This window comes from Lepidochelys kempii, chromosome 12, assembly GCF_965140265.1.
Source record: "Lepidochelys kempii isolate rLepKem1 chromosome 12, rLepKem1.hap2, whole genome shotgun sequence".
NCBI lineage: Eukaryota > Metazoa > Chordata > Testudines > Cheloniidae > Lepidochelys > Lepidochelys kempii.
This window is the reverse complement of record NC_133267.1, coordinates 7,519,150-7,542,410: the sequence shown is the minus strand read 5'-3', so window position 1 is coordinate 7,542,410 and position 23,261 is coordinate 7,519,150. Positions and strand designations below refer to the sequence as shown.

Here is a 23,261-nt window from a genome sequence, read left to right as displayed (position 1 = left end):
GTGTAAGATGCACTTTCTAATTGTTAAATTTAAGTGAACTGTGCAAAATCAGCCAGCTGACAGCTATAAACTCAATTAACAGGCTTTTATACAATGAGGTACACAGGACTTTTGTGAAGGGATGGAATTTATCCATGTACGGAAAGTGGGTAGCCACACTTCCAGCCCCTCTGTTTGAATAGGGGCTGCAACCCTTCTCTTCCACATAGGAGTTAGTGCAGGTTTAGCAGCAGCAATCACAGATCTAGTGGCTGTGCCCTCACCCCGTCCCTAAACACACTCTAGATGCAGAGCTGCGCTGGCATAGTCTGTTCCTGTCACTTAGTATGCAAAATTCCCCTGCAAGATTGCACCACAGTAGACCTGGTACAACTTTCCTTGTGGATCCAAAACACCCATCAACTTGGATGGAGGCTAGTGTGCACAAAGAGCTGAGGATTGGGCCCAGCATACCTGAGGGCATGTCTACACACACAAGCTTGCCATGCAGCAAGTGTGTGTAAATCTGCATATCTCAAAGCCTTCCGGGGAACTTTTTGTGTGCATCAGCAGGGTCTACGTGAACAGTTACTATGTGGCACATTGGTTTACGCCTAGCGTGCGGTGCAGTAAGTCTGTGTGAGCATGCCCTTAGACTGTATACAAGTAATTAAGAAAATACTTAACCTGTTTAGATAGTAGTAATTAAACTTTGATGAGCAAAATATGTCCTCAAGGCAACATGCAAATACCACTAAAACTTTACCAAGGCGCTGACTGGAACTCCTGCATGGTCCATACACACTTGCCCTTAATTTTTTCAAAGCCTCTCTTATCTCCTCTTGGTCATTTGGTCATTTTCAAATGAAACCCATAATCTTCTATATTTTCTTTGCTTCTGGGAAAAATTATGGGTCCAACCCTTATTTCTTGCATATCCAAATCTTCAATTGACAATATTCCTGCTACTTTGTCTTTTAACACCTAGATTGATTCATTTTTGTAAATTCTTTTAATTTATGTAGTACTTACCTTTGCTTATCTGTAAATGGAAATCTTGTTTCGTATATATGAATTGGTGAGAATTTCTGAAAATGCTTTTCATAAGCAACAATGAAAAGTCAAAATCAGAATTGACTTATGCTCCCTGCAATCCCATTGATGTCAATGTGATTTCACAGGGAGTAAGCAGTGCTGAATCTGGTCTGAAGCATGGCAGTAAGTGTAAAATCTTGTTTAACAGCAAGAATGGGCATTGCTCACTTAACTCCCAGAGCACAGGACCAAAAATATACACACAGTGCTTGTTCGTTACTTATTCTGAAGCCAATTCATATGTAACAAATCAAGAGCCAGGTGCTCACGACTGGCAGAATTGTTTCCCTGAACATCTTAAAATGTTCTGTCTAGTATTACTCTGGCAATTGTTGAAATTTATATTCTCTCCAGAATAAAAGCCTTCAGCATATTACAGATTAAAATTCCATAGGTCTACAACATGCATGATAAACTGCTCCTTTAAGACCCATTAAAATATGATATTCAAATGAGTTCAGTAGGGTAACTTTTTTTAATGCCACTGAAGTGACTTTTTTTTTTAATATTGACCAGCATGTTTTGAACACTTCTAAATAGCAGCACCATTTTCTGAGAGTTGCTTCTGTTTTGTGGTTGACAGATGAAGGCTGGCTGGAAGTTGTCCAATCTTTAATTAGAGTTATTCCATTAGAAGATCCATTGGGGCCAGCTGTTATAACATTACTACTGGATGAGTGTCCACTGCCAACAAAAGTAAGTTAAATAATGCATGTGTTCTGTGGCCGAGCTTCAGCCTGGTGTGGTTGCCACTCCCAGGGAAGTCTCTGGGCTGCTTTCACCACTGATGTAAACTTGTGTCCTGGGTGTCAGTTGGCTAAAAACGGATGTTACTTATAAAGTAGGGTAACTTGCAAGGATCTAGGATTCAGTGGGCTATTTGATGGTGAAAGTGTTTCAGGAAAAAATGGTGAGAAGAGAGTGAAAAAGCCCTGGCTGGAATGATTTAATTGGGGATTGGTCCTCCTTTGAGCAGGGGGTTGAACTAGATGACCTCCTGAGGTCCCTTCTGACCCTGATATTCTATGAGTCTATGAAAAATAGTTTGTGCTTGGCGGGAGAGTAGGGAAGTTTCTTTTGTTAGTTGCTTTTGCCAGTATGCTCACCTTCGGCCCTCGTGGTGTGTGTTACTCATTGTACATGCCCAGTGAATGCCAAATCAGTGCAAATTCAGCTGCTTTACCACCTACTCTCCATGTTTTAAACCGGCACTTCTTTGTGTCAGTGTTGAGTTCCTCATAATTTATCTATGTATAAGACAAAATGCTTTTTTTTCCTCTTTAGCTTACGCATTTTAGCCACAAATGGATCAATACTGTAACTTTTTTAAAAAGCTTTTGTTAGCTGGGTACCGACTGTTGGCTCTCTTTACTTAAAGTAAGATTAAAATAAATGGCCAGGTGTGTGTGTTCATAACTGGATAAATTGTATTTTACTACAAATAGAAGTCAATCATTTAGCTTTTGGCATTTTAAAAACTGAAATGAAGTGGTGGTATTGGGTCCCAATCCTTTGAGGTACTCAGCATCCACAGATCCCATTGAATTTAGTGGGAGTACTGGGCCTACAGCACCTCACATGATTTGGTGTATGTTATTTTAGAGGCCTTTTAAATCTCTGTTTTGCCAGGAACTCTTTCTGACACTGGCATTGCTGCAACTTCCATTAGTACTACACTTGTTACTGTGCCAACTTTAATTTTTAATGTACATTGTCATAGGGTGAGAGATTGGGAAGTTTCTAATTCATTGGCTCTTAAATAAAATTATAAACTGAGTAGCTGATTGCTCAGGAGTTGATCAAATACTATAACTGGGTAAGGAGCCTCTTTCTTCCTTGGTTAGTGGTTCCAGTCCACCCGAGTTAGTAGTGAGAAAGTCAACACCATACAATCTGGCAGGTAGACTGAAATGAGACGTGATCTCGGCCAGTTCCAGATTTAAAAACAAACCTACCATTACAGTTGGCACTAAATGGCCCTTTTGTTGGCATCCTCAAAGGAGAAGCCAAGTGTTAACACCAAATCTTTCAAATGTGGGTGCTTGATGTTAAGCACCTAAATTAATGGCTCGATTTTTTCAGAGGTATAAAATGCCCCAGTTTCCAGTGACTTGTTCAGTACTTCTAAATGGTGTGATTTTCAAGTGCATTAGTTTTAGGCATCCAATTTTGAAAAGGCTGGTCTAAGTGGGACATAGCTTATTCTCTATCTTCTCACCCTTGAGAAACAACTCAGGCTCCTACGTTCAGGTTTGTGTGCACTTGGAGGGAAGCTTGCAGTGCTGTTGTCCAGCCTTTACCTGTTCTGGATAAACTGAAGACTTTTGCAGGGTTGTCAAGTCAGTATTCCCAACTTTTGGAAAGCTGCAGTTTTCCACAGAGAGTCAACCTAAAGCCACATTAGCTTTTTGATGTTTAACTTCAATCTTCCTTTATTTGTTTATACTTATATTGGCAACTTTGTAAACTCTGGAGTAGAGTCTTAGAGGGGGGGGGAAAAAAAAGTCAAAACAATTAATGTCAGTACGGTTACAAGCAACTTCCATTCCCGAGGTGTTTGTAACTCAGAAAAAAATTTTATGGTTGTTCTTTCAAAAGTTTACAACTGAACATTGGCTTAATACAGCTTTGAAACTTTACTATGCAGAAGAAAAATGCTACTTCAACCATCTTAATTTGAATGAAACAAACACAGAATCAGTTTACTTACCTTGTCAAATCTTTTTTTAAACTTTCCCTTTATTTTTTTAACAGTTTACGTTTAACACAGTACTGTACTGTTCTTGCTTTCTTTTCTTCTATTCTTCTTTTCCTCTTTTTGTCACTTCCGTCACTTTTGTCACTCTGCTGCCTGATTGCGCACTTCCGGTCTCAAATGAGCTATGTGGTTGACTGGTCAGTTTGTAACTTTGAGGTTCTACTGTAGTTTCACTAAGATTGACTAAGGGCCGTGTCTGAGAATGTCATCCTCATTCTAATTTTAGTTGTACTTTTTCACCTCAAGTCCCTTCCTCAATCATTGCTGGTTATTCTTTTTCTTTCTTCTCTATGTTCTTTGCATTTTGTCAGCCTTATCTATTAGTTCTGTTTGTGGCTGTTCTTTTGGGAACACAATTACATTTCCCTGTAACCTCCATTCAAAGATCAGATTTTTTCCATGTTGCCGTGGTTTAAATCTGGATCAGAATCTGACCCAAAGAGCGTAAAACTTCATAAACTCAGTTACACTAATCTTTTCCAAATGCCCTGCTGATAACTTCAGTGTGGAGAGTTGTTTTTGTTTTAATTAAATGTTGGGCTTAGTTGTGAAACTGGGGTCTGAATCAGCTCAACTGAACTTTCCTAAAAGTTTGGGTTTGGAGGGGTTGAGATGAATCAGGAGTTGCAGTTTGGACCCATCTGTGGAGCAATTTCTGTTCTGAATTTGGATTTACACTGGTGTAACTCCAGTGAAATTGGTGGGAGTTACTCTAGATTTGTTCTGCATTTAATCCTACATTAATAGCCAGAAGAAACGAAGGCTCAGCATAGGTTTCTGTTAGTCTTTTTTTCTTGTTTAAAAGACTAGCACAGTGAGTATAGGCAGCGTATGCCAAGGGAGAAGGAGGTTTTAGAGTAAGCAACAGCGTAGTTTTGTAAAGTGGACTCAGGGGCTATCTCCATTTTTGTTATGCGCAATTCATTTTTTTTACTGTCTTTTCAATTTTAAAACAAGATAAACTTTTTTTAAAAATAGCATCAGGATATTTGGAACCGATTAAGCCACTTTGGTGGCAGTCCTCCCTGGTTTCTGCATTCTCTTTCTTTCTGATCCATTAAGGTTAAGGAAAGGTTAATATTTCTGATACAGTTGGCAGCACATCATTTTTGAGCAATCAGACATCCTTTGGCTCATTTGGCAGTAACCAATGAATTAATGTAACTCTTTAAGATAAATTAAACTTCTGGTCTCTCTTTAAAACAGATAAACTATCACTTGGCATCTGTAATATTCTCCTGTTAGCATTGATATTGAAGCAGAATCATTGAGTTATATTGAATGACTGCGTGGAAAACAATGTGTTCCATAATTCCTATACTGTTAAATAGCATTCTGACTCTGTTTTAGGATGCATTGCAGAAATTAACTGAAATATTAAATTTAAATGGAGCTGTTGCCTGCCAGGATTCCTGTCACCCTGCCAAACATCGTAACACAACTGCAGTACTGGGCTGTTTGGCTGAGAAACTAGCAGGTAAGCAGAAGGAGCAATCTGAAAGCTTATTTTTGAGTTTTCTATAGTGTCACAGCATAGCAACGTTCAGAGCTGACTTTGTCGAACTGAGGTCACGTTTTGGAACAAGGAGAGATCTTGTCTTCCAGCGCGGACCAAATCTACTGCATGATCAAAATATTGATAAGGCTTAATTTCAGTCACCAGCAAACAGCTTGGCTCTGAACTTGGATTTTACTGCACCAAACTCCCTCAATATTTGATTTACCAAATAAAACCTCAATCCACACATGTATATATTTCAAGCATCTGCTAAGTAAGATTTCCTGACACACAGCCTTGATGATGCAATTACCCGTGCTAACATTTTTACAGGCCTAACCTGGGTGGATGAGAGAATTTCTGGGAACACATTATCATCATCTTGCCTACTGGCTAAAGGACAAATTATTCTTATTAAAGAGAATGCGTGGAAAGATGACGGATGTTCTTTCCACCACAGACAGATGTTCTGTTGTAGTTTCCTGAAGCAAATGTTCTTCAGCTACATTATTTAAAAGGACACAGAGTATTTCCTTTTTAAAAAGTGATTTTTGTTTTTATAGGTCTCTTTATTCTCCATTTATTTTTAATGCCCTACCTGAAACTGAAAGTGAAGTTTCCATTCCCTTCTGATTGTTGCCCCATTTGGCAACTTTTCTTTTTTTTTTTTTTTTCTTTCTAGGGGTGCTTGAAATTAACATGTCTTTTTAAAATTCCTAGTTTGTGCCCCACTGTTGATATCAGCACAGTTTTAGAAGTAGCATTTAATTATTGGTTCAGAGCCAGCACTAAAGAGCATAAAACATTTTTGTGTAGGTCCTACATGAACAGTGACTTCTGATGTTGATATCTGAAATAAAAGCAACAATTCCTCCTCCTTGCCACGCTCTTGATACCATAGGTCAAAATAAGATCCTATGTTAGTTGACCATTTCCATTTGGTTAGGTGAGAGCAGATGCTTCTCTAGAAATCCAGGCTGCGATGGGGTCAATGCTGTTTTATAATAGTGCTTTTGTGTGTACACAAATTTGTCACAGTTCATGGATTTTATGAAGCTGAATGCCCTCCCTTCTACCACACTACCTTAAGCAGATAATGTTTTCTGGGCATTTTTATTGGTCTGTTGCCACAATGCCAATCGCAGATTGGGTGACTAGGCATCAAGCTGGCAGTATCTTGTGGGCATTACTCATTTTGTGCCAGTGATTGAGGGAGCTGATCTTTTTAACCTTGATTTATTAATACAAAATGAGAGAAACTACCGGCTTTACATAAATATACATTGGGGCCTGATATTTTTTCAAAAATATGTAGGCATAAGTGTTATCAGATACCAAGGTCACAGGTGTCTTTCTAGGAATACTGAAGATAATTAGAACAATACGCAGTTACAGCTATGGCACATGAGTATTTGTGCATAGAAATGGAAGGTAGATCCAAGACTCTGCATTCAGATACCTGATTTATGCGCACATTCATAGTAACTCCATGCATAAATTAAGCATACAGGAGAGTGTCCATTTTTTGCTTGTGTGCAAAACCATAGCCCTGGGTACTAGTTTAATTTCTTTTTGTGAATGCAAGGTCTTTGTCAGGGACAAAATGCCCCCCCCTTGGTTAACTTTAATTGACGTGGAAAGATAATGCAGCAGTTCCCATACATGCATTTCATTTTTAGTGTTCTTGCAGGTCCTGCAAGTATAGGCTTACTCAGCCCAGGAATACTGGAATATTTACTGCAAAGCTTGGTAAGTATCTAAGCACAGTAGCATTCTTAGCTGCTCCAGCTTCTTAATTGCATCTGTATGCATAAGTGGTAAATGTTAGTGTTTTCAGCAAGTGTTACTGTTAATTTTTTTTGTAAGAGTGCAGTAAGATCAGTTTTTGTAATTTTATCTATCTTTGTCTGTACATACAGCATTTTTCACTTAAATCAATGACAGGCTCAACATACAAAACCAAATAATACAAATTAAAAATAATCAAAATAAAGGACAGGCTTATTAACTGTGAACACTTTAGGCTGATGTTGGAAAATCTAACATCAGACTATAGAAATAATAGAAACTATTTAATAAGGCAGGAGTCAAAAAGGCTTAATGAGAGAATGAAAAAGAAAGGAAGGAATATCTATGAAAATAAAGACCACAAGTATTTTGTTTTGTTTAATTTGTGAAGCGCAGAGTATATGCTTGGCACTATACAGAACCTAGAGAAAACGAGTCCCTGCTCCTAAATTCTTAGTGCCGTTCAGACCCTGGCATTGACATGAATGTGCTATGGAAGTTGCGGTATACACAATTGTACTTGTAGATAACAAGTTCATCCATTCACTGTGGTCAAAGTGAAGAACAGATTTGAACTAAGAAGTCGCTGTCTTGTGAATTCAAAGGTCAGGGATATAGTTGAACATTAGTTTGGAGTAAAGGAAAGGATATCCCTTATCTTGTACTTTAATGCCCTGTGATACCTTGCAGTGATCCTTATTCCTTCTAAAATTTCTGTTGTGCTCTTACTTCTGCAAACAGTTCACCAAAAATGACTCTACTGCTAAAATTATCTAAATTTCAGATAAACACATTCAGAATAACCCATAATTAAGCCTTCTATCTGAACCTAGGCTTCTTTGGCTTGTAGTCTGGCTTATGCACCTTACTGCCAGTTCATATTGGTAACTGGTGATCATGGTTGCAGAACACTATGACTTAAGATGGGTGTCTCTGGAGTATAGGAGGAATATTTCCTGCTAGGAGCAATCCTAGGGATTTTGGACTTGGTACCCAGAAATGAACAGATCATAAACCCAGAAGCAACATTAACATAACATCAAGGGCCTGGCCAAACCACTCCAGAAAATGTGAGGTTAAGATTGAAAGTCTGTCCTTCACCATTGCATCAGATGGAGGTACAGAGAGCAATCTGGCACACCAACCAGCTTGCATTACCAGTGCAGTGAGTTAAAAGGGAGGCATTTTAAGCCTGACCTTTGAATTTACTGGCATTGGGTAGTTTAAGCCCCTTAAAGCAAAACTAACCTTCAAATAGTTTAGAAGATCAGAGTTTTAGAATTGTTGTGGATGCCCGATTATAGGAGAGGCTTCCAGCACGTGATTAACTTAGGATCTTATGCAAGCCTTCCACACGGAGAACTCCAGTGCTTTAGTCCTCTTAAATCAGAGCAGTGGAAAGCAGCTGTTCTCAAACTGTCGGTTGGGATCCCAAAGTGGGTTGTGACTCCATTTTAATGGGGTCGTCAGGGCCATCATTAGATTTGCTGGGCTCTGGGGCTGAAGTTGAAGCCTGAGCTCCATCCCCCACCCAAGGTGGCAGGGCTCGGGCTCCGGGGGCCCCCCCCAACTCAAGGCGTCGGGGCTCAAGCACCAGACCTCCTTCCCCCGGGGTCCAGGCTGGATTAAGACCTTTAGAGGCCCTAAGCACTAAAAAGATTATGGTGCCCCCCATATGTAATTCAAAATAAAAATATTATACCGTAAAATAAAATTTTATTTTTCGAAATGACACAAAGCTTACATGTATGCTGAAATTAAAATAGCTTCTTTCTAGATTTTCTGACTGCAAAATTCTGGATTAAGTTAATTGAAGCTGACTCGACAAAGCATGTCCGCTTCCATACACAATAGGGAAAGTGAATCAAGTCTGTCCTGACACATTGTTGCTCTCTGAGGGTTTTTATTGTTTTCAGCTGAGAAAGAGCGTTCTGCAGAGCAGTTAGTTATCATCAAGGTTAGAAAAATACGTAGTGCGATCTCTACATTGTATTCCATCTTTCAGTATTGTGTCATGAAGATCAATGTGACTGAATTTCATTTTTCCTGTTTCATTAAACTTTGCATGCATATAACAGTGGAACTGCCGTACTTCTCCACAGAGATTCATGTTCAAGTCAACAGGGTATGAGTCAACTAGCTTTTGGGAACCTTGTGAAATATTGTTTGTCAGATAAGTCCATATCATTTAGAAAAGAATCTACTTGATACTACTTTGTACACTTCACCTCTCCTCTTCATATGAGCTTCAAGCGTATCAGTTATAGTGTAGTAAGTAGATATGCAAAATTTGTCTCTAGGATTCAATGCTGTTTCAGTTGCACTGCTATCATTTGCTTGTTTTTTCCTGATTCACTTGCGGGACTGGGCTTCTTTGTAGTTAGTATCAGGCAAGATATCTTTTGATATGTCTTCAGATCTTCTGAAATCATTCCTCACTGTGTAAGTGGTCTGCTAATGATGGACAGAGGTCTGCACATGTTTTCAAATCAAATTATTTTTCTTGGAGAGCTTGACTTGTGTGGTAAGTGTTGTAAAATTTCATTCCACATGGTCAACATGAATACAAACTCTAGTTCTTGCATCTTGTTTGCAATGTTTCCTGCCTCTCCTATAGTTTCTCCCTTTTGTGATTGGCTATAGCTATACTTTCTAATGCATCCACAATCTTTGAGTAGGACTCCAGAATTGCACTTGTTGCCACTGCATGTGCCTCCCAGCGAGTATTAGAAAGAGATTTCAACACACGATCATTGCCCAAATGTGTTTTAAGAACTGCCCATCGGTGTGTTGAGGCAGAGAAAAATGTATAAAGTAACTGTTGAGAAAAAACTTACTGCCATCAGACAACAGTCAACAGCACTGCAGCCAGCAGCATTGAGAGAGTGTGCAGCACACCGTGTGAATATGGCGCATTTGTTCTGTTCTATAAAGCTGCTTCTGCATTCCTTGATAACGCCCTAACATGCTGGCAGCATTGTCATAAGATTGACCTCTGCACTTTTGAGATCTGTTTTGCAAACTTGGCACAGATAATGCAGTACTTGATTTGCAATTTCTTCACCAGTGTGGCTTTTCAAATTGAGGGATGTTATAAATCGTTCAACTGGTTTTCCATCTGTGGGGGAGACACATCTTCGTACAATACTCAATTCTTCAATATGTGGAAGATCAGGTGTAGCCAACAGATAAACTGAAGTACCCAGCAGTACTTATTTCATCCACAATAGCTGAATGAACTTTGTCACTCATTAGACCAATGAGTTCATCACATATTGTCTTGGATAAGTATGACGGGTTACCTTTGCCAGCATTCCCATATTTTGAGATGTGGCCTGCTAAAAATGTGTCAAACTGAGCCACAAGCTCCAACAATCCCCAAAAATTTCCATTCTGCAATGATCCAAATGTGTCATTTGATCCCCGGAAAGGCAGACTACGTTCAGCTAATGTTTGAATAACCGCTATAACACGCTGCAAGACATGTTGCCAGTATTCACGCTCCCCTTTAATTTGGTCTTCCAATTTTTGTGTCAATCCAAAGCCCTGTCTCTGATTTAAATATGTCAACATTGAATCTGTGAGTAGTGCTATTTTCATGTTGTTCAATTAAGAGTATTCTGCCAGTCACTAAATCCATCTGCAGCAAACCGGGATGTTGAAGGTTTACATGCAAAGAGTTTGCAAACAAAACGGTATACAGACCCTGTTGATGGTGAATACAGTAGTCATTCTCAAGCGTATTTCTCACCAATCACTTTCATGCTGAAATTTTTTGTGGACAATATCTTGTTTGCCATTGGTAAAAGTCCGATGTGATTTCTCAAATGGCCTAGTGTGGTGTTGAGTCATTCGGTCCACGATCTATCCAGGAAGCTACATTATCGGTACGAAGAAAAGGAGTACTTGTGGCACCTTAGAGACTAACCAATTTATTTGAGCATAAGCTTTCGTGAGCTACAGCTCACTTCATCGGATGCATACTGTGGAAAGTACAGAGGATCTTTTATACACACAAAGCATGAAAAAAATGGGTGTTTACTACAAAAGGTTTTCTCTCCCCCACCCCAAAACCTTTTGTCGTGGTAAAGAATGAAAAAATGGGTGTTTACCACGACAAAAGGTTTTGGGGTGGGGGAGAGAAAACCTTTTGTAGTAAACACCCATTTTTTTCATGCTTTGTGTGTATAAAAGATCCTCTGTACTTTCCACAGTATGCATCCGATGAAGTGAGCTGTAGCTCACGAAAGCTTATGCTCAAATAAATTGGTTAGTCTCTAAGGTGCTACAAGTACTCCTTTTCTTTTTGCGAATACAGACTAACATGGCTGCTACTCTGAAACCTGTCATTATCGGTACTGAAATCAACCCACATACCAGAATCGTTTCTCCTATTTACAACGTGAGCAGGTTCAGTCTCTGACACATCCACACCTTCTAGAACAATGTCTGTTACCACCAGGAGTAGGATGATCAGTTAGTCTCTGACACATCCACAGGTTCTGGAATGGTGGTTGTTTCACCCATGGAAAAGGGGTCAGTCTCTGAAACACGTACAGGCTTTGGAACGATGTCTGTGCTGCTGAGAGAAGATGTTGCTTCTGGTGGATTCGCTTTTAAAAATGTCAGCTTTGGAAGATTTTGGAAAATTTCACTAGTTTTTTGTTTCGTTTCTTCCACCGGTTTACGTTTCTGTGCTCCACTCAGTTGGTTACGTTTCATCCTGCCCCTACTCGGTTTTCTGAACTTTAAATAGAAAAAAAAGTACACAATGTACGTGTGTGTGCTTGTTTATATATATTTTTCCATTTCTTTCATTTATTTTATATATGAATGAAAAGGGGGGGAAAAAACGAATCAAGCATGTATAACTCAGAAGAATATATCAGTAATAAAACATTAATTTATTGCAATACATGACAAGATCTCATTTCCTCGCATTATTTCAATCTGTTAGTAGGACGCCCCCTGCTTTAGGTGGGGATAAGTAATAAAAAGAGAACAGAAAAACGGGGGAAGTGTGTGTAGTGGAGTGTAAGGAAGTTTAGCAAAGTTCTGATTTTTCCCATGATGACTATTTCGATACTTTTTTGAAATCATATCAAATTTTTTTTAAAAAACTTTTTTTCCTTAGGGCACCAGCAAAGCAGGGGGCACAAAGCACGTGCTTAGTCTGCCTATTGGGTAATCCAGCCCTGCCCAGGGTCATGTAGTAACTTTGTTGTCGGGGGGGTCACAGTGCAATGAAGTTTGAGAACCCCTCGTGTTAAGGGAATGGTGCATTGGACCGAATCAGGGTCACAGATTATGTATAGTGGAAAATCTTTACAAAAGTTGTTAAACTCAATAGCCATTTTTTCCCAAGAACAAAAGCATTATTAGACATGCATGAACTACAGTAGGAAAGTTTACAGTAGTTATTTGACTCTGTTGTGGGAAATGCTGACTATAATAGGTATAAAAGATAAGTGCAGAAAATCTTTTGAAATAACTTACAAAGATTACAAATAATTGGCATAATATTAAGGAAGACTTAATGGTGGAAGTTTCTTGTCAAATGTCTTTGGAAACTGTACAACTTGCTAGACCATTTAATCCTTTCTAGGTATCATGGAACCAAAGACGTGTTTTTTGTTTGTTTAAGCAAAGGCACAATATAACCATAGCTCCTTTTTAACTGAACGTAACTTTTTATCAGAGCATTGCAGTGGATCACTTCTTATTTTTTCTGTAATAACACCTGCCATTTAGCAGGCAGTTACGGGTTGGATGAAGCATCTCTTGTGTTAGCTGCCGTTTCACAGGGAGACTCACAACGCAAGTCTCTTGTTCTGCACATGTTACTTGCAGGTGTCACCACTGCATGTGATGAACTTGTGCAGAGTCCTGGAGTTCAGTTGTGTCTCTGTGAAAGTTCCTAGTAAATGTCTCTGCAGTTCTGTAGAAACCCAGCAAAATTCTACCAAGCCCCACCGAGTCGGTGATCGCACTACAGGCATCCAATACCACTGTGCTAGCTGTTATGCTGGCATTATACTGTTCACATTGCGCAGAAACTGGTTTGCTAGTGTGCAATTTTTCTTCCTTTGCTTATGATCAAAACTAGGTTAACAATCCCCTGGGAGCCCGAGATGGAAAATGTAATTAACTAATTCCATATGGGGAAAAAAATAAACATTTAGTGTATATGCTAAAGGGACATATGCTGCAACACACTGACCACAGAGTGAATTTGAAGCTGGGGTGGAACTATCATTAAGGTCCAAATCCTGTCCATCTTACTCACAAGCATAGTGTCAGAACATCAGCTCACACAGTAATCACATAAGCAAGATGAGCAGTATTTGGCCTTTCAGTGTTAATCTGTTGTAGAGCTGCAAAAACATTGTGAATAAAGGCCCATATACAAATATTCCTGTGGTAAAATCAGTTGCTCTTTGGATTTATGCTGGTATAAAGAGCAGGAGTTTGGTGTGAGGCGGTATTGTTCAAGTGATCTTTGTTCTGTTACTGCATCTTTGGACACGTTTGTTAATCTTTTCACTTACTAATTTTAGCCTTTAGGGACTATAGACTTATTTTCTATTTTTCCATTTTAATACGAACTTAAATAACCAGGCTTTGCTCTATGAATTGAAACCCTACTGTGCCCTGGCAGTTTTGAACCTCTTTCCCCTCCATTTATCACCAGCATGTGTTCTGGTTAATTTCAGACTTCATTTACATGTTAATGGAAAAGTTGACCAAATTGTATTTGAATTTAGCTGGAGAATAAGTGTAGTGTCACCTTACTAACTCCCACGGGCATTAGTGGAGGTTATGCAGGTACATTTAAGTGGGAGGGGGATATGCCCTGCAATGTGTAATTGCATGTTCTTCTTTGGACTTCGATACCAAGAGGTACTAGAACAGCTAGTTATAACTGAGAACGCTCCTGAAAAATACATCCTGTGGAGTAAACTATAGGAGCAGGCTAGTGAGGTCATACGGATTGAACATCATTTAATTCAGCCACTCTCAGCATAAATGTTTTGGGATGTTCTACATTGAGTGATATGAAAGTTAGTGCAGTATTAGATCTTCTTTCTGCTCCCCCATGCAAACTTTTAGTCAAATTATGCTGTCACTTACACTAGTGTAAATGTACCTAAAAGTGCAGATGTTGGGCTAGTTCTGTTGATTTTAATAATCTGCATTTCCTATGATTTTTCTTGTTCTGGCAGAATTCTGGAAGGGTAGAGCAGAATTGCCATAGGTTTTATTTGTTTAGATTTTTATTCTGAAGCTGGTATAGGTATGTGTATGTGTTTTGGGGGTGGGGTGTCTGGGGTGAGACTGAATTTTCACTCTTAGGGTATGTCTCCACTGTAGCGGGGAGTGAGCCTCCCAGCTCAAGTAGATAGACTCGTACCAGTGGTCTCAAGCTAGCATGCTAAAAGTAGGAGCACGGACGTTGTGGCTCAGATTCTCAAGCCTAGGAGGTTGGGTGGGCTTGAGAGCCCACACCACAGCATCCACACTATTTTTTGAGCACTAGCTTGAGCCCCTCCGGGGAGTGAGTCTGCCCACTTTGGGAGGCTCACTGCCAGCTGCAGGGTAGACATCCTTGAGGGGTGTTCCCTTCCTTCCCCCCCGGTTCAGCTAAATTGCCCCATTAATCTGGGGGATCTTGCCCATACCGTGTCTGTTTTCTGGATGAATAGAAGGTACTGATTGATCTTTCACAAACACTAAATTAACTTTTTAAAAAAATCACTGTTCTAAGACCATCCCACAAAGGATTCTAACAAATTTTCAGCTTCCTGACTCTCCCCTCTGGGAGCGGTCACTTCTTTCCTCATGGCAGAATGGCCTGCAGTTGGCCCCAGGCAGAGATTCAGGAGACCTAAGAGCTTTTCAGCTCTTTCATTGATGGACTGCGTGACCCTGGAGCAAAACTTCTGTACCTCAGTTTCCGCATCTGTGAATGAGAGTAATTATACCCTTTTTTTTAAAGCACTTGAGCTTTACAAATGAGAAGCACCTATAAAAGTGCCAAGTCTTTCTTACTACTACAATTTACCAAATGCTAAAGAAATCACATGGCTAACTAAGAAGAAACTTTCACTTGCTAATAAAGTGCTTGTTTGATTAAGAAATAAACTACTTTGTCTTCCAAACTTTCTCTTGGAATAGTGCCAAATTGCTTGTTAACCATTATTAGCATCTCCTTCATTTATGTTAATTACTATAAGGACAAACTGAGAACTCTACATAATGCCTGATAAGGACATTTAAAATTATATATCAAATATATAATGTATGTATCAAAACTTTCTGTTTATATTATGGAGCATATTGAAGGCTAGCCTTCCTTTTTATTAACCCTACACTTTAGTTATTTCAAATAACTGCTTTCCATCTGAAATGTCTTTTGCATGAATTCTATTTAAAGGGGGAAAAAAACTTGCGAAATTTTGCGGTTACTAGAACGAGGCATCTTGAAGGTATAAGTCAGAAAAATAATCTTAGCATTTGGGGCTAGAAACTTTATTATCATTTTATTTTATATTTTTTAATTCAGTGGTCCTCAATGAGAGCTAGTGACCCATTGAGGTAAATCGGGAGCAACTCCATTGAAGTACAGTAGAACCCCAAAGTTACGAACGCCTTGGAAATGGAGGTTGTTCCTAACTGTGAACAAAACATTATAGTGGTTCTTTCAGAAATTTACCACTGAACAGTGACTTAATACAGCTTTGAAATTTTATTATGTAGAAGAAAAATGCTGCTTTGCCTTTATTTTTTTTTTGTAGTAGTTTAATACAGTAGTGCACTGTGTTTGCTTCTCTCCCCCTCCCTCCCCCCACCCCTTGTGTTGCCTGATTGTGTACTTCTGGTTCCAAATGAGGTATGTGATTGACTGATCAGTTCGTAACTCTGAGGTTCTACTGTAGATAGACTACGCTGGTTTAAAAACTGTTGTGACGTGAGAAATAGGTCCTGTGAGTACTTGTAGTATGGCCCACTTCCCTCCTCCTACTGTGCCCATTGCTCATGATTAAGGCTGCGAATCATTCACGGAGGTCATGGAAGTCATGGCTTCCGTGACCTCCATGAATTTTGCTGCACTGGTGCGGCTGGCCCCAGATCCACCCCAGCAGCTGGGGAAGCCCTGGGGCCAGCCACACCGGCCGCTGCTTTGGCAGCCCCAGGCAGCTGGTCCCCGGCATTGCCCTGGAGCAGTGGTCCAACGGCGGGGCCCCTGCCTGGACCGGCCCCCACTCCCTCCCTCACCCCCCCCCCCCCAGCAGAAGTGTCGCCCTGCGCTTTCCTTCCCTCCCCCACCACCACACACAGAGCAGTCTTCAGGAGTGCCCACCTCCCAGCGGGTAAGATTTAGTCACGGGTATTTTTAGTAAAAGTCATGGACGGGTCAGCGGGCTGTGACTTTTTGTTTAATGCCCGTGACCTGTCCATGACTTTTACTAAAAATACCCCATGACTAAAACGTAGCCTTACTCATAACATCTCTGCCTTTCTCTTGTGAAGAATCTTGAAAATGTAATCTGACTGTTAGTTTTAAGAAACTGTTTTCATTGTATTAGACAAGTCAACAGAAACATCTTGCACAGCTATGGCATGTGTTTAATACTCTTGTTTTCTTTAGAATTTCCAGTCCCATCCTACGGTAATGCTTTTTGCACTAATAGCACTGGAAAAGTTTGCACAAACAAGTAAGTATTAGCCTAGTACTTCTTACGGCAAAAACAGAACTAATGTTACCCCAGAATGGTTATTTCCTTCATCTGATCACATCAGCTGTCCCCGGTGCATGCACTTGAAATAACCATGTTGAAGTTCCCAACTTGTAGCTTAAGCCTAGTGCACCGTAAGGATCAGTGATAGCTGGGCTGACAGGGAATGGGATCGCTGTAGGGGAAAGTATGCTCAGGCCCTCAGGGGCAGGAGGAGACTCATGCTGTTCTAGTGACCCAACTTCCTTGGAAAGAGAATGGGTGGAACACAATTCCGTCACTCTATTGTGTACTGTCCTCAAATATAGCTCAGATTATTGCCACATAGGGTCTTCTATCCATCAAATGTAGCTTTGGGGATGGGAAGAGGAATAAGAGCCCTTTGAAGGCCTCGCCATGGCTGGAAAAAAATTGTCCTGTTAATAGACTATAATTATTATTTTCCTAGCTAATAGCCATGCTCTCAGATGACTTAGTACAGTAAAATGCAGAATATTTAATATTGCATTTCTTCCTGTTAATGTGTCAGGAGAAGGTACGTGAACTCCTAAATTTTTTGTTTAATGTTGAGACTTAGAATATTTCTACATTGTACTGGTAAAATATTTACCTTTGTCTTTTAAATCACTGTTTCTTGTTTACATCTATTACTTTTTTCACTTTTAAATTACAGGTGAAAATAAAATGACAATTTCTGAATCCTGTATTAGTGACCAGCTTGTTTTGTTAGAGAAATGGACAGATAATCTGGACTTCTTAAAACGCCAAGTGGGATTCTGTGCCCAGTGGAGTTTAGACAATCTATGTAGGTATAGTGTGAGCAGGATTCATTTTTGTTACTGGCGTGTGTGTGTGAGAGAGAGAGGTTTTTTTTAAATGTCTGGTCATATTTGTATCTGCAAATATCCGGTGTCCACCCAGAAATAAGGTTTATAAATCCATGTGCATTTGCATGCCTGCATTTTTGAAAAGCAAACCTTATGTAATTGTTAAAATTCTTTAACTTTATTTGCTCTGTACCTGCTGTGACACTTCAGCAAAGAAGCAATAGCTAGATTGCACTTGTAGGCTGACTTTTTGAGGGAAAGCAGGGTTGTCCCAAAGAAAGCCATTGTAATATTCTTGGATATACTGATACCACATCTGCACAAGGACTAATTACGACCTGTGACTTATTAAGCAAACTAGATTTTCATGATTTAAGAAACCAAGAAAGAGTAGCTCTCTGATAAAGTCTCTTTTATTTAACGAACCAATCCGGGCATCACTAATGGGGCCCAAAGCTTTGACACACTAAAGGACTCCACATTCTTGCCAGTCTTATTTAAAGCGTGCCCCTCTTGTTCACTGCCACTGGTAGAAGAGAGAATGAAATTACTTGGTTGGCCCCAGGCAGCAGCTTGTCTTGCTTATGCTGAAACCCAGCATCAACTTGTGCTTTGTTACCAATGGCAATAAATATATAGTAATGAGTCTGTGATGTACATTTCACTCCCTGAAATACTTCTGTCTGAATTACTACTTTTTAGTGGTGTTGGTATGATTCTCAGCCTGTAGAGCTAAATGCTTCTCCATTCCTCCCCAGTGTGAAAGAGAATGATTCGGAGGAAAATGTACAGAGCAGTTTCCATGGCATAGCATAACAGTTATTCTTCAACTTGCCCTCCTGGTTCTGTGCAATCCCAGCATCCTGTGTCTTCCCTGCCCTGATTCTGGGTGATTTCCAGGGTGGAATCTCTAACAAAACCCGGTGTACAGTATAACTTATAATAGCTCAGGGTTGGAGAAAATGCCACCCTGGGTTAAAGCAAATATGAGGAGGCCATGTCGATCAGCATGCTAGGGAATCCCACAGTTGGGCTTCTCTTCTCTTCCCTGATCATGAGCTGTTACAAAGATTCCACCAGGGGCTGCTTTCTTTTGCTTGAAATATTTTTCTTGCCATGAAACTCGAGCATTTGATCAGCCAGTGTGGGAGGGTCTAGCAGTCACAGAAGTGACGGGGAAAGGACTGAAAGTGGAGGGGGAAGACCACCTTAATTGGCTCAGTTCAGCTGCATAAACCCAGCCCAATAGCTGAAAGCAGCAAGTTTCGAGTTTTCACTATTGCTCTGGCACCATTCCTCCCACAGTAAAATTCCACTCACGTTAACCTTCAGAGTGGTGTCTTGTGTGTCCTTCAGGACACACATCTTGATATGTATTCTGATGCCCTTAATGCTTACTCATGGTTCCTTGAGAGGCACAATTAGCCCTTAGGTGCTTTTCAAATACTCAGGCAGGATATGCCCTGCTCCTGGATATAGTTCTAACAAACATTGGGTGCCACTGTAAGTAAGTATTGACATTCAAGTATGCATAATGCCTGTGTTGCTTTAAAGTATACCAAGACTGAATTGGATCCTTTGTGTGTGTAGATTTGTATTTATTGAAATACTCTGGTTGGACTTGTTCCTGCAGTAGCACTTTATTTATTTAATTTTTTTTTCTGCAGTTTTGAAAGAAGGCAGACAGTTTACCTATGAGAAAGTTGACTTGACCAATATTAAGGCCATGCTGAATAGTAACGATGTCAGCGAATACCTTAAGATCTCACCACGTGGACTGGAGGTAGGTGTCATTTGATTATTTCAGCATAGAATTTGTTTTGAAGAAAGCTACAAGATATCACCGTTTCAGTTCACTTTTTGTTCCCATTTTTTTTTTACCCTTCAAAGACTCAACAAGTCTGTATTTCTGAGTTCCCTACAAAACTAGTGAAGGAATTCTGTTTTGGCAGTAGACTGTAATGACTCTAACCTTGCTTTTATTACCAGAAATAACCACTGTAAAACATCACTCCTCTGTGAATCTCAGATCTTTAAAAACAGAGAAACCTATTTAGATCTATCTGGTCCTTCTCCCATGTGATGCAGAACTGTTCCCTACAGTAGATTTTTCTTTTGTTCTAGTGTTTTTTCTATTGTCCTGTCTAGTCTTAAAAGCCCAAAGCAATAGGGATTCCATTTCCTCAGAGAAAGTACCTCTCACCATCAGGAAATTCAGCCTAAATGTTCCTTTTCTTAATTTTGTTCCATGACTGCTAATGATATATTCCTAGAGCACTAAATTCCTGTCCCTCCTTGATGTTTATACCTATCGGATAGTTCTAGATTGTTCCCCACTTGGTCATTTTTTTTAGCCTGTAATCTTTAAATCAGTTCCACTAGCCCTTTGATCACTTCTTTCAGAGTAGCAGCTGTATCCGCAAAAAGAAAAGGAGGACTTGTGGCACCTTAGAGACTAACAAATTTATTTGAGCATAAGCTTTCATGGGCTTCAGCATCCGATGAAGTGAGCTGTAGCCCATGAAAGCTTATGCTCAAATAAAATTTAGTCTCTAAGGTGCCACAAGTACTCCTGTTCTTTTTGCTGATCACTTCTGTTGCTCTTCTCAGAGCTACTTTCAACTTGGTTCAGTTTTACTAAGATCCTGTCCGGTATATGGCCCTTGCTGTTGTGAAAGGGGTGCATTGTGTTTGGAAATTTAAGTGCTTTTACAATTTTACTTGTATGGCATTTCTCAAATCTATCAGACAGGATTCTTCATGACTGCCAGCTAATTCCAAATCTATTTTCCACTTCTGTTTTTCAGGCTCGATGCGATGCCTCCTCTTTTGAAAGTGTTCGATGTACGTTCTGTGTTGATTCTGGGGTTTGGTACTATGAAGTCACAGTAATTACTTCAGGAGTGATGCAGATTGGATGGGCCACCAAAGACAGCAAGTTTCTCAATCATGTGAGTACATGTGAAGTCACACAGTTGATACTCTAAATATTATGGTTTATTTTCCTTACAGTGCCTATACAAATGGCTTTTTATAGCCTATTGAAATAATTGTCCATGTTTTATATGGATTGCCTCTTACGTTTTTTTTCATACATTTGACACTGTTACAGTTCGTGAATTTAGTACTCATGAAAGGTGCTGGAGTGACATTTATCTCCAGAAGTACAGCACGGTCATCAGTAGCGAGGACTTTTCTTAACCACAGGTGCATGCCTCAACCCTGATCTGGAGCAGTAGGAAGGTAGTTCAGTTTTTATGACCCATTCCACTCTTGGCCTCTGCCCCAACTGCAAATAAGGGTGTCCGGTTACTGCCAGCTGTGTTTTTGTGAAGTGATCGCCTGCCTCTAAGAGCTGATATGCTAGTCATTCATTTGATGCATCCGATGAAGTGAGCTGTAGCTCACGAAAGCTCATGCTCAAATAAATTTGTTAGTCTCTAAGGTGCCACAAGTACTCCTTTTCTTCATTTGACTTAGGTCATCAAAGAGCCATGAGGTGGTTTTTCTTACTTTTTTTCTTCTATTTCACAAACTTGGTGACTAGAGATTAAAGGGCCTCTAATCTACATGAAACCGTCTGCTTGGGATAGTTTAATAGCTTTGAATGTGGGGGTGGTAATCATACTATTGTATTTTTAGTCTAGAAAGCAAGGATTAAACTGGATGTATATTAAACTGTTTTGCCAACCTAACTTTGTCCTTCTCTAGACTCCTTCCATAAGCTCCCTCCGATGTGTTCTGTTTGCTCACACTTGCTCTGTTCAGTCAGTATTTGACACCGCAAATTCCTACTGCTTGTACGTATGTCGCTTTTTAAAAAATACTCTGCAATTGCATGCATTAATTGGCCAAAGTCTGTGATCATGGGATAGTTCAAATGATAACAGAAATGTGAGTAGGATATTTATTTTTTCCATTTCCCTACCTGGATGAATCCTGGTGGAAGATACCAATATAAAGAATTTGCCTATTCTTTTACTAGAGAGGAGCAAATAGCACTTCAGAACAGGCTAGGTGCTAACACTTCATTTTCCAGTCTGGCAAGGAATTGGAAGCTCTCCCTGTTTGTCAGGAAAGACTAATTTCTGATGGGAAAAGTACATATGTGGAAATAGCATGCCAAATGTTCTCTTCCCATGCCCTCCAAAAATAAATGAATAAATTCATACAGACATGAAAACTACCTGAGGCACAGATTGAGAATAGCACAAAACAGGCATAAATGTCACTTGGTGACATCATTTGCATTAGGTACTGGTAGTTTCATTCTTCATTTCAAGCAGTCACATCTAGTTACTCACCTGCCTTGCAAAGTTCTATTTACCTGTGACAAGTTTTATGGGGGAATAAAAGAGCTTCAGTTTTTTTCATAATCTTCACAGCAAAGGCCACTGTGCCTTCACAGTAAAGGCAAATACCTTTGTGATGTGGCTTTTTTGTTTTTTGTTAGTTTTGTGTGTGTGTTGTGTGTATACCTTGGTTTGTAAATTTTTAGGCTGTTGTAAACTCAGGGGTACTCAGACAAGATGGGGATAGTGTAAAGGTTACCATGGCAGCCTTGTTTTCAGAATTGCCAAGTTTGTATTCTCCATCTGAAAACTACTGTTAAAGTTCCTTCTATTCTGCTTTTTTTTAATGGAATCTGTTAATGCTTTCATAGCAAGTGTGTTCAGCTTACAAATAAGGATGGCTTTTCTAATTGTTACCTTTGCAACCTCACCCAGCATCTGAAAATCAAACTTTCTGGTTCACCCATAATCACTATTAATAGTTCTGCAATAGAAATTTATAGGCCTATCCTGCTGCCTCCAAGGTCAGTTAGCATTTTACCATTGACTTGAGTGGGAACAGGGTAGGGTCCTTAGTTAACAATTCCATCTGTGCACAAGCCAGAAGAAAATCCAGGTCTCCTCTATTGCGTTGGCTCTGCAGAGCTAACAGGCGCATCAAGTAGTAGAAGCTCATTCCTTGGTAAAGTCAGCAGGCAACAGATCTGCTTGCTATCCAGTCAGAATCCTGAAATTTGTTAAAATCTTCATATTACCATAGTCATTTTTTGGTCATCATAACACTTTAAGATAAGGAAGCAGATTATATAGAGTTCTGTTTTGGGTTATTTTATGTTCTAAAACAAGAATGACCCGAGTTAAAACTGCTCAGAAAACTTGTAGAAAAAAATCGTTCTAAAACCTGATATACATCATAGACCAAATACTGTGATGTAGATGTTGGTGTTGATGAATGTAAGTTGGTATGGGCCAAGGAAATGGAAGAGAAGGATATAGCGAGAAAAGCAGCTAACAGGACGGTGTAAGAGGGAATAAGATAAAGTAGATTCCCTGCCCCCATTAGTTACTCTTCCCGCTATCCTCTCCCTTACATTCATTCATGTAAGTTACTTTCCCGTGCTGACATATAATTTACACATCCGATTACATTATCTCTAAATATGGCCCCTTGCCTACTGCACAGTATTGCAAAAGAAATGTAAAAAACTGCAAGCCTGTCTTGAATACCAGAAGTTGCCAACACTGACTGTTATGGAAACTGTTTGTGAAATGAAGCAGCAACCCACC

General features: G+C 39.7%; 1 protein-coding gene across 5 annotated transcripts in view; it reads left to right on the top strand.

Annotated features, from left to right (window-relative positions):
• The window catches only part of RSPRY1 (ring finger and SPRY domain containing 1), a 54,440-nt gene that overhangs the window by 20,131 nt on the left and 11,048 nt on the right, over positions 1 to 23,261 (top strand). For 2 of the 5 annotated variants that reach the window (XM_073307444.1, XM_073307445.1), the window contains 7 exons: positions 1,658 to 1,770; positions 5,183 to 5,309; positions 7,021 to 7,079; positions 16,768 to 16,834; positions 17,529 to 17,660; positions 19,350 to 19,465; positions 20,490 to 20,633. In XM_073307444.1, the coding sequence (XP_073163545.1) occupies positions 1,658 to 1,770; positions 5,183 to 5,309; positions 7,021 to 7,079; positions 16,768 to 16,834; positions 17,529 to 17,660; positions 19,350 to 19,465; positions 20,490 to 20,633 (758 nt within the window). The remainder of the gene's footprint in view (positions 1 to 1,657; positions 1,771 to 5,182; positions 5,310 to 7,020; positions 7,080 to 16,767; positions 16,835 to 17,528; positions 17,661 to 19,349; positions 19,466 to 20,489; positions 20,634 to 23,261) is intronic. The other 3 variants (XM_073307446.1, XM_073307448.1, XM_073307449.1) reach the window with 3 other exon arrangements.